At 40.5% G+C, this 11,793-nt stretch overlaps 1 protein-coding gene across 1 annotated transcript; it reads left to right on the forward strand.

Annotated features, from left to right (window-relative positions):
• The first annotated feature begins 1,451 nt into the window (after positions 1-1,451).
• LOC111850115 (ADP-ribosyl cyclase/cyclic ADP-ribose hydrolase 1-like) lies at positions 1,452-10,277 on the forward strand. Its single transcript, XM_023823674.2, has 8 exons — positions 1,452-1,766; positions 2,681-2,804; positions 5,472-5,607; positions 6,016-6,098; positions 7,719-7,792; positions 8,996-9,076; positions 9,440-9,523; positions 9,825-10,277. The coding sequence occupies exons 1-8, from the start codon at positions 1,573-1,575 to the stop codon at positions 9,880-9,882; spliced, it is 834 nt and encodes a 277-aa protein (XP_023679442.2). The 5' UTR covers positions 1,452-1,572; the 3' UTR covers positions 9,883-10,277.
• Positions 10,278-11,793: the final 1,516 nt, after the last annotated feature.

Consider the following 11,793-nt stretch of genomic DNA (forward strand, 5'->3'; position numbering starts at 1 on the left):
ATTACTATTATTATTATTATTATTATTAGTTTTATGTTACTCATATCCTTAGTCCGACATGTGTTTAAAGTGTGTGGGAGGGGTGTTTTAAGGCTTAAACTATAAAAAAAATGTTTATATGGTCTTTCTATATCGCGGATTTTCACCTATCTCTGATGGGTGTGCAACGTAACTTCCACAATAAGCGGGGGATCACTGCATGTACTCCCATTTTCCACAACATATCTGTGTGAGCTGAGTTTTTCAAGCCTGACTCATATAAAAACTAAAAACAAAGGGAGTCTGAGAGCTGTTCAGGAAGAGCTTCATGTGTTTGTCTTCAATTCCTGCCAGGATATTAGCTTTGTGTTCAACCAAACAGGTTCAGGTTTCACACTGAGTGAGTATAAATAAATTGAGACTATTTTGTCATTACTAGGCTACAGAGTGTCATTTTGTAACATTTTTGGTTGGTGGTGTACCGTGGGATTTTTTTCAATGTAAAAAATGTGCCGTGGCTCAAAAAAGGTTGAAATACACTGGCCTAGTCTGTGTGCGTGCATGCTTGAGTGTATGCATTGTGCGATTGTGTGTGTGCGTGCGTGTATGTGATTTGTAACGCTACGTTGAAACTGTTAAGGCGTGGGATTCTAAGGAATTTTGATTTATAACCAGAAATGCCATAACCGTTACGATACACATGACAATTTCTCCTAACAGCGCAAATGTGTACTTAAGTGACATTGCACTTATTGGTTGTTGTGAAATATGTGTATTATTTCAGTTTCATAGACTACGCGTTATCATTTAAGTTAATTTATCCTAATTGTTTGTATCGTCATGTAATAGGCCTAAGGGAAAAGTTGTCTGTCAGTAAACAATCCTGCAACTCCACGTTATTTAATTTCCCCTAATTGTATACGAACTATACAAACGAGAGGAGGCCATTCGGCCCATCGAGCTCGCTTGGCGAGAACTTAACTAATAGCTCAGAGTTGTTAAAATCTTATCTAGCTCTGATTTAAAGGAATCCAAGGATTCAGCTTGCACTATGTTATCAGGAAGACTATTCCATACTCTGACTACACGCTGTGTAAAGAAGTGCTTCCTTAAATCCAGTTTGAAATGTTCTCCCGCTAATTTCCACCTGTGGCCACGAGTTCTTGTATTTGAACTAATGCTGAAGTAACTATTCGGTTGAACAGCATATAAACCTGTTAGAATCTTATAGACCTGGATCATGTCCCCCCTCAGTCTCCTTTGCTGGAGGCTGAACAGATTTAGCTGTACCGTCATGAAAACTATTAAGGAGTTTAATTACTCTAACCAATTTGCCACATGCATGTTAAATGCTGTAAAAAGAAACAAAAGCGGGAATATAACTAAACCGGTGTCATTGCAGTGAATGAAAAAGAAAATACGCCCATCAGCCATTTAGCCCATACTTATGATAAGCCTCCTAATCTGAAATATCTCTTTTCATAAGCCAGCCTTCCTTAAAATGCCACCCACTGCATCGGAAGCCCAGCTTTCCTGTCGCACCGCAGCCTCGCTACCCACTGGTTCATTTAATTAAGTATTAAGACCAAGAGTATGGACACTCGGAAGAGAAGACGAAATCGCCTCATCGCGGCTGTCTGCACGACACTCCTTCTGCTAATAATCCTCGCTATTTGCGTGGGCATAATATTTAGAAGTAATAGTGGAGCCTCATCAAGCGAAGATTTAAAAACCAACATTATTTCCCGATGCGAAACTTTCTTAAAAAATAACGATCTAGATTCAAGGTGAGTTCGGGAAGTTTGGAAGTTTTGTATGTGTCGTATTATTTTTAAAACACTTTGTTTGTTTTGAGTACTCTCAAATGTTTGTTATAAAGTGACTACGCAAGATATATATTTCAATTCATAATTATGGATAAGGAACCATTTTTAGCATTTTCAAAACTTTATATTAAAGCAATAAAGAACCTCTTATTCAGTTCTCTGGTGGTAATTCTTGAGAAGCAGATAACAATAATATCAATGCTGTTAAAACTGGAAATAGTTCTTTCCGTTTATTTATTTCTGAGACTAGTGAATTTAACCAGACACCACGAATGCAGTGACCACACTGTAAGGACTTTTGAACTTATATGTTTAACTTTCCGGTCACGTTGACACAGTTGGGGAAAGAGGTTGCATATCATCAGACGTGCATTATCTAAGTTTTATGCAAATATTATCACAAGGAAAAGTTAATTGTCTGCTAAATGAACTAGGCTACATCGTAACACATTTCCCTAAGCAAACGCACGTTACGGGGAAATCAGTGGAGGCGGGGGCAGAGGGGCATACGCGCCCGGCCCTATCATGGCAGGGTGACACTATAACAAGTGCCCCTTATGATAACAGGCGATCATGCAAAATTCGCAAAATTTTTCCAAGAATCTCCCAGACCGCGTCGGCAAATTTTACCCTTCCTTTTTCGGCTGCCCCTGCTGTGAGATCCCTGATCTGCAGGCTGTTGCTGTGCTTTTTTTTTTTTTGATGTTTATATTTTTGTAGAATCGCTGTGTTTTCGCGAAGATTTGTGAAATCGCTTTAGTAGCTTTCGAAAAAAAATACGAATTAATATTTCTTCCTGCATAGTGCAACAGCTTGCTCACACCTCCCCCGTTTTGGAAGAGGAACCGCTCTGAAGTACACTTTCCTTCTTTCAGTGAGAGCATCTGCAACACTCTGTGGATGACGTTCACAAAAGCCTTTGTGGGTCAGGACCCGTGCGCCGTGCCCCCGGAGGCTTACAGGCAACTGTTCCAGTCCAAATATCCCGCCTGCAACAGGGTATCGTATTGTTTTCAATTTTGGATGTTGGTTTGGGTCTGTTTAGCAAAATATAGTTTAGTTTGCCTCAAGGGCGTACCTTTGGCTGGAACATTGTGGGGGTCGAGGTCTCCACCTATTACGGGGGAAACATGATTATTGGGGGGGTTATATTGGCTGGATCTGATTATTGGGGGGGTCATGACCCCCCTAACCCCCCTGGAAATTACGCCCATGGTTTGCCTTAAATCGCAATATTCTTTTAATCTAATCTAACATATTACGTCATGTATTATTATTATTATCATTATTAATAATAATAATAATAATAATAATGTTGTTGTTGTTAACTTCTAGAGGGTGAATTCAGGTAAAGTGGGACATTTTTTGCCATTTTTATTTCTAGTGCCCATTGAAACATTAACCTAATTTACTTAACCCACGTATACCTATCTGCAATCCGTACGATGTCTACTTATCACATAAACGAAAAAAAAATTACATGTCTTGCTTATGGGGGTCGTGATACAGGTCTATACACTCCCTGCACCCGTAAAGTAAAGTGGGACACATTTCAGGTAAAGTGGGACAGGTGCATGACTTGGTAATGTGGGACAGTGTGAATATAGGTTCTGTCCTGACCCGCTCGTCCGACATTCCCGTGTGCCACGCCCCTCATCTAACCCCGCGTGGAATCCCCATATTTATCAGCTGTTTCTCCTTGTTGTTGATTAGTCCTAGGTATTTAAGTCCGCGTTTAAGTATGTTTCCCCAGTCCAGTCATTAATGTTGTGTAACGTTCGTCTTCTGGTTTATCCTGTTCTTCGTTGCTTTCCTGATTAAAGTCCTCGTTCACCTGACTTCTCGGCTTATGTGCTGTTTCCCCGCTCTGTGCTCGAGCGAAGACGTCACAGGTGCAATACATCAGTATTGAATATAGGTGCAATACATCAATATTGAATAATTTGCAAAGGGTTTTGCGAGTTTAATAGACAAAACAGCTCAAGGAACAGTTAAACAATCACTGTAAATTTTTTTTTAAATCAAAAATAGTCTTTGAAAAAAGTCAAAATCCATTAGATTTAATTTCGTTTTGGAAAATAAATTTAGAAAATACCTAAACCAATACATGTAAAACTTATACTAACAGTAAATAGAATACAGTTGCTTGTAATCATTTTGGCCTCCTCTTGCCATCCTTTCCTCACTCCATGCATTGAGCAAGCTCTGCCCCTTCACCTTTCTAACTTTCTGCCTTGGTGTTATCAAGTAGCATCTCCAGTATAATGACACTAAAAGCTTTCTATTCTATTCTATTCTATACACTAAAACAATTGAACAAATTCAAGTTGACAATTTTTTCCATTCCATAAATAAATAATTATATGTATAGTTACTCAATATATTTAAGAGTCGGGACTCCATCCTGTCAAATATGTAATTACTCTCTTCTTGGGAGAGCCTATAAACTTGTTCCCCATTACTTGAAACATACTGTCCCACTTTCCTTAATTAATTTGGAAAAGTGGGACAACTGAAGAATAACTGTTCAAAAAATTAAATAGAACTTTGTCAATTTAAAGTATTTAATTTACTGCAGTAGTATATCATAGGCATAATTACATAAGAATTAGGAACAATGCATTTTTATGACAGATTTACAACCTTAATATTAATACAATCAAAAGCAGTTGTCATTCACCTTAGGATGTGATTTCTGAGGGACGTTCCAGGAAAATGCTCGCCTTACCCTCAACTGTGACCTCAGGCCAATAAAATCATGTTTTTCGGATCATGTGCTTTCTAAACCAACTCCTGATAACGATTCTAATTGGATCTACTTTAGCTGGGAAATAAACTTGTCATAGCTTAATTGCCCCACATTACCTGATGTCCCACAATATCTGAATTCACTCGATATGATACTTTGGCTCAAAGTTCCCTGGAGGACAATGATTAATATGTGAACATCCCTATGAATTAGAGGAACTGCCTTACCAAGCCACACACACTGCTGATATGCTGTTCCATTTGAACTCATAACTCGGAAATCCCGAGTTCCCAGTCGCAAATTTCAACTGGAACGCCCCCAGAAGTCGGAATTCTGACTTGTGAACTCGGAGGAATCGGCACAACCCTGAGCTCAGAATTCAAGATGGCTTCACACCTTTTCAACAGAAGTTAATGTTGTTGTTTTGTACTGTTTTACACTTATGTATTATTTCTGGCTCTTTAAATTGGTCATGCACAGTACTGTCCAAACACTGTTTCAGAAGGCAGGATTTCTTGCTTAGCTGAATAACTTGGAATTAAGGTAGTCGGGGCTAAATGTGAGTAAACAAAGTGACTTCCGCTTGGCACTGTCTTTGTTTACTAAATTACTGCCCTGCTAGAGCTGCCCTGTTCAACTGCAGGTGAGGTGATTGTTAAGTGCAAAGGTTAAGCGGCAAGTTCATTTTTGAAGTGGTGGGCTGCACAAGCTCACAGAAAGGGACCTGATAACTCATCATCAACACCCAACCTCAATGGCAGCAAATCCCATCAGCAATGTTCCAACATTACAGGAACAAAGTGTCACCAATTTCATACAGTAGTTGTGCCCTTGGTTTTGGAATGAAATGTTGGAGAAGCTGTTTTCCACATACTTTTTGCCACACATATATGTCTAAGTGCTGTTGTGTTGTTCAGACTCTCTTCTGGAGCAAAACAAAAGAAATCAGTCATAAGTACACTAAAGAGAAGAAGTGCTTGGAGACACTGGAGGACACCCTGCTGGGATCTGTCATGGATGGGCTGACCTGGTGTGGGAAGAACAACAGTAACGGTATAGACCACTATCACTAAATAGAATAGAATAGAATAGCCACTTTTATTGTCATTCAGAAATACACTGGTTAGTGCACATCAGAACAAAATTTCGTTGTATTTTTTTGTTCACCATCAGCCTGGCAGAGTGTTTAAAAAATAAAAAATAAAAAGATTATAAATGCTGCATCCTTTCCTTGACTGTTATGCTGCAGCAAAGTCTTCTGTCCTGGGACCTCCCTGCTTATTAGTGTTTCCTGTCCTCAGCAGCTTTTTGTGGCCTTTCTGAATACTTTGGCTATTTCCATGCACTTGTGTTCTTGATTTTCCAGGCATGCGCTTTAATGGCATAATGCTCTAGGAAGGAAAAATATATGTTTTAAATATATGTGAGTGTCTCTGTTTCCTGTGTTTGTTTCATCTTCAGAAATCTTTACCTCTGGGTGTCCTGCCTGGACAGAATGCACGATGAATCCAGTTCGGTCATTCTGGAACTGGTCCTCTGGCATGGTAAGCTACCAGGACCGTGATGTAACCAATAGCCCTGTTTCTGCATTAGGACTGCTTTTAAACCAGTTACACAATGGCTCTCCGATGGTTACCCCACATGTACTGAAATTACTCTTTGACCATGTCCACCACAGCTCCCCCTACACATAGATCCAGTGCAGACATTCCTTTGCTCTTCAGTTACTCGCACTCCTCATACCCCAACCGTGAAACCTGGCTTTAAAACAGCTGATCTAGATCCATAGATGTGTAGGCATGGATGTGTAGATTTCACCCACCAGGGTCTGAAGCAGATTTCAAGGTGGGGTTCAAACTTGCTATTCCATATTTGCCTGAAAGATAGCAAAAACATTCTGGGGGAGTTTAAACTTATTTTTCTACTTCACCCCATGCCTGCCTAGACCTCATACCACATCTGCACAACACCCATGAATATAGTAAGGACCAGTGAAGTGTGGGATGCTGGAAATGTGTTCTCCACTGGTGTTTGAAATGCCCTCGGTTTATGCTGTTGCCTTATGTGGATGTAACCTCAAGCTCAGGACAGTAAGATGTGGTGAACGAATATTTCCAATGTCCATTATTTCCATTAGATGTTCCACATGTACAGATATATCCCAAATATATCACATCAACATCAAAAGAGATGATGAGTAGGAGTCAAGTCACATTTGAGTATATTAGAAATTTTTAATTAAAAAAGTAAGCATCTCCCTGTCTTACTTGCATGTTTATACATACTGTATTTTACGGCATATCAAGACAACAAACATTAAGCATTTTTATAACAGATCATAACACTATGTATTTCATTTACAATATATGCTTTATAAGATTAGATTTGCATATTCTCACTTATCTTAACACAATACAGAAAGACTTACTATGTGCGTGGAAATCACTCTCTAATTTGCCATCTGTGTGGTAAACAGGAAAACCACATTTTTGACACATACAATGCTCAAATGAGTGAGTCTTCGGACCAGAGTCAAAGTCATTGAGTCAAAGGTCACCGGAAGCGTGATGTCTACTGATAGATAGCTGTCAGTCAAACATTTTCAGCACTCAGATGAAGAGCTTGGCAGCAAACCTTCCCTGCTTCCAGACTGTTGCAGCATAACTAGGTGCTATGGAAGGTGGTTTGGTAACAAGTGCTAAGCAATTTAAAAAAGGTACTTTGATGATACAGGTAGAATTGCATCACATGTAAGCTGAAGCATAGATGGTTAGTAAAATTTGGGCCTAGCGTGCATCCTTCAGAACGGGGTGGCCCTCTGCCAGTCAGCACGGGAATTGTTACGGTTTGAATAAAAGTCTCTCTTTGTACTGAACCTGCACTGGAATTGAGTGCATCAAAAGGGCTTTGTGTCCAGTTGCCACGGTGATGTACTGATCGGTCCAGTCTTGCACTAACAGTGCAGCATGCCAGACGCAATTTTGACTAAAATGCATTACGTTTTGCTATGTTGCTTTTCATAGCTACGCTTAATTATTCTGAAGGTTTGCGAGAATAAATCACTTTTTGTCGCGGCACATTGGTTTGACAGCAGCTTCTCTGTCAGGCTGCTTGGCACCTGCTTTGGCCATTTCCAATGGGGTGAAGTCCCTTCCCTCTTTCAGTTTGCAGAGCACACCTGCGGAGCAGCCACAGTCATGCTGAACGGCTCCATCGCCACCCCGTTCGACCCCAGCAGGTCAGTTCCCCCCCCATCTGCTTTGCTTCCAACCCCACGGACCTGCACTGTCTGCAACTGAGGGGTTAATAGACAAAATTCTCACAAAAGGCACTGTGTGTGAGAGAGAAATCAGGAACACACCATTCTTGCTCCTTGCTCTGCTACTGCCATGGGAATCGTAGAAAGCTGACGCAAGCCGGCCTTTTAAAACCTGTCCTCTCCAGCTAAATGTTGCTCAAATGATTTCTGCCACACTGTGTACCTGTCCCTCAGCCCTGGAAGCCTTACGATCACATCCTAGTGTGTCCATTACTGTTACTATTAAACAGTAGCCATTCCCCTCCAAAAAGCACTTATCTAGTACAGGCTGGCTGTGAGTCTGGAGCCTATTGCAGGAGGCACAAGGCTGGGGAGTCCCCGAACAGGATCCCATCTCAGGGTATATACACTCAGCAGGAGCTATTCAGATCTGCCAAATCACCCGTTTGCATGTGTTTTAATTGTGGGAAACCAGAGTGTACCAGAATAACTTGCAAACTCAGCACACACCCCAAACCATGGAGGTTCCAGTCTATAGTGTTATCTACTGAACCACAACACACTACTGCTTGAGTTCCAAGGCAACTGTTAATATTGTGTTTTCCAGCTATAACTACACTACCAGCCAAAAGTTTTTGCACACACTGAGATTTTCTACATTTGCATGTTTACTAAACATTTACTAAAATACACTCAATATTCTTTGCTAACAAAATTTACAGCATGTTCACCATTTGAGTACCTTTATTAGCAAGAAAATGTCATCTTTGATTAATCAGTTATAACAGCAGAGGAAATTCAAGAAATCCTTTCTACAAGGGACATTAAATACTGCTCTGTTTCATGGGATGAAACAACTTGTATATTTAAAGTTATAGGACAATCTAGAATTTGACTCTGCCATTACCACACAACCTGTTAATGGGATGTCAGACATGCACTGTTACATACTCTTTCCGTGTTATAAAGGACACTTGTTTTATTTCACTCATATTTTCATTTATAGTTGTTCACTCAACTTTCCAATGCTTAAGAATAAAATATCTGCAGTTTATTAAATAAGTGGTTAAAACCTGCTGTGTGCAAAAACTTGCTAGCATAGGTTACTGTAACACAGATACGTAATTCAAAACAACACTAACAATAATGAAATAACACTTCTGTATTTTTTTCTTTTGCCAGTTTTTTTGCCATTGAAGTGGGAAGGTTAATCTACCCCAGGGTGAGCGGTCTGACTGTGGTCCTGGTCACCCAAAAGAATGTGTAAGCTCCACACCGTCACTCACTCCCAGCTCTGAGCGCACCTGACAATGAAGAACACCAAATACCAGGTTCAGGTGTGCAGAGAGGTAGGAGGGAACCAAAACTTGGACTGTCCCGGGGCCCCAAGGACTGGGTTGAGAAACACTGGCTTGCACCAATCCCTGGAATTCATGAACAACCTCCTCCCAGATCTACTCCTGTGATCATCCACATTTGTATCATGAGTCAAATATCCCTATCTTTTCTCCTAATCCACAATGACTAAGGATGTCTCTCTTTCAATGGCCCACACGCAGCTCAAGTAGAGTTGAAGGCTAGCATTCCGGAAAGTATTTTGTCTGATATGCTTTTCTTCTCTTACAGGACAAGCTGTGAAAATGACTCTTTGCAGAACCTTCAGAAAGTCCTGGATCCATCGCTAAAATACAGCTGCAAAGTCATTCCGCAGTAAGTTTGTGTTCCCAGCATGCTTTCTTTTTTTAAATGAATTTCCATTCACCTTTACAAGCACCTTGGGGTGACTAACATTCCATAGTGCACTATATTGTCTTGAATTGTCTTTTACTACACTGATGTTTTTGTCCTTTATTTCCACTGTTGTTTAATCCTTTTTTCCCTCCATCCACCTGTCCCCAAGCCACGAGAATTTCAGTGTTCCTCAGAACACATGACAATAAAACTGTAAATTTGCTCTGTACTACTTGCCACTTTTTTATGGTCCTCTGTTACTCTCCCTCCAAAATGCCAGGTCACAAATCCTGGACTGCATCTCAGACCCCCATACGCCTTGTGGTAAATGCTGGTGACACTGACCAATAAGAAATGTGAAAAACGAGTTTTCTCCAATCAAGGAGCTGGGACAAGCCAGCAGGTTTAAAATTTAAATTGGGAAGGGTTTGCACCACTATTTTGTGTCATTGTAAGGGAGATTTTTTGTTTGTATTTTTCAGAAAATGTCTTGCTTATATTGGGCCAGTTTTAGTGAGATTTCCTCTGTGATACTATTCATAATTCATAGTCCTTGATAGTTTTCTGTGGCAACATGAATCAGTCTTTAGGGCAACATGGTGGTTTACAGCCCTGACCAGAAGGTTTTGGGGTTGTATCCTGTGGCTGGCAGCGTAATCATAATCCCGCTAGGCCCTTGACTAAGGCCCTTAATCCCAACTGTTACTGGGGCATTGCATGCTAGCCAATCCTGTGCTCTGACCCAAAAATTGCATTTCTCATGGAGAGCAAGATGGAGTATGTGGATATCTGACAAATCCCAATGTACCTCTTATAACCCCTCCTGTTCATTGCTGCCCCCTAGTGGAGCTCATGTTGGCACTCATCTTACTCAATGACTGTAACTTCATGGTTAGCTAGACCAGTGATTCTCAACCTTTTTTGCACTGCGACCCAATTTTTACCATCCCAGCTCGGTCATGACCCTATATGAAGTATAGGTTTAAATTATGGCTATGATCAAGCATGCAGTGCACTCTGCAATTTACGGCAATCAATAACTATCGCATAAATCTGATTGGATGTGCGAGTAAATTTTTAAATAAGCACCTGTGGTTCAGCTTCTTGGACTGGTTGAGTTCTCACTAGTTTTGCGCTAAGCATTTGCAGACCCAAGACCCGTTTATATAGGTCAATTCTAGGATTGGGGCTGGGAAATCTGATCGTGGATCAGCATAGGAGCTTGCTGGTTTTAAAATGCTAACATTTCCAACTCTGCCTCATGACCCTTTCAGACCCATGGGTTGAGAATCGCTGACCTAGACAATTAAGCCAGTAGTGTACTACAACAAACTATAAATGACTTGGAGACGTAGATTCAATATTTTTTTGTTATATCATCATTATATTGTTGGGTCTGTTGCTGAAAAATATTTGTAAATTCAATGCCTTTGTGTCTTTGACCTTCTACTGTAAATGTCTGACTCCATGTTTTTGTTATAATCCTACCTTGTACAAATTACTTGTAAAAGTGCCTTTTCTGAACTGTTGTGGGTGAAATTCATTCAAGCGGTTGCAAATTAATCAAATTAATCAAAACGAGGGGCAGCACGGTGGCACAGTGGTTGGCACTGGTGCCTCACGCCTCCGGGACCCGGGTTTGAGTCTCCCCCAGGGTTCCATGTGCGTGGAGTTTGCATGTTCTCCCCGTGTCATCGTGGGGTTTCCTATAGGTACTGCGGTTTTCCCTCACAGTCCAAAAACATGCTGAGACTAACTGGAGTTGCCAAATTGCCTGTTGGTGTGAGTGTGCCCTGCAATGGGTTGGCGTCCCATCCTGGGATGCAGTTTCAGAAAATGGATGGATAACAAAAAGGTATAATGTGCCTCCCTGTGTCCTTAGCAAAAACTGGCACAGCAAATCCAACTGTGTTGGACCAATTAAATTTCTATATTTTTACTGCTTGACCAGAGCCATAAATCACATCATTGGCTGGAAATACAGGCCACTCTAGGTATGGTACTACAGGTGTAACACTAATTGGGTACGGTGAAGGGGGGAAATACAACCTAATAAGAATAGTAAAAGGGGAGAAACAAAAAACTCAGTTTTATTTCTATTTACATTAAAAAAACTGCTACATTCTGAAGTTCACAAACACCTCCATCCTTCCGGACAGGAAACAATAGAGATTAATACATACTAATATTTTCTAACACATTCATTAAAAGACACCCAGTCTACCTTTTAAAATATAAAATATACTGTC

Source organism: Paramormyrops kingsleyae, chromosome 1 (genome assembly GCF_048594095.1).
Source record: "Paramormyrops kingsleyae isolate MSU_618 chromosome 1, PKINGS_0.4, whole genome shotgun sequence".
NCBI classification, from domain to species: domain Eukaryota; kingdom Metazoa; phylum Chordata; class Actinopteri; order Osteoglossiformes; family Mormyridae; genus Paramormyrops; species Paramormyrops kingsleyae.

Excerpts from the sequence above, each read along its gene's own strand:
- LOC111850115 (XM_023823674.2), top strand. The coding sequence starts at position 1,573 with ATGGACACTCGGAAGAGAAGACGAAATCGCCTCATCGCGGCTGTCTGC. Across the intron at positions 7,793-8,995 it reads ACCCCGTTCGACCCCAGCAG|TTTTTTTGCCATTGAAGTGG; the intron begins GTCAGTTCCCCC and ends TTCTTTTGCCAG. Across the intron at positions 9,524-9,824 it reads AGCTGCAAAGTCATTCCGCA|GTCACAAATCCTGGACTGCA; the intron begins GTAAGTTTGTGT and ends CCAAAATGCCAG.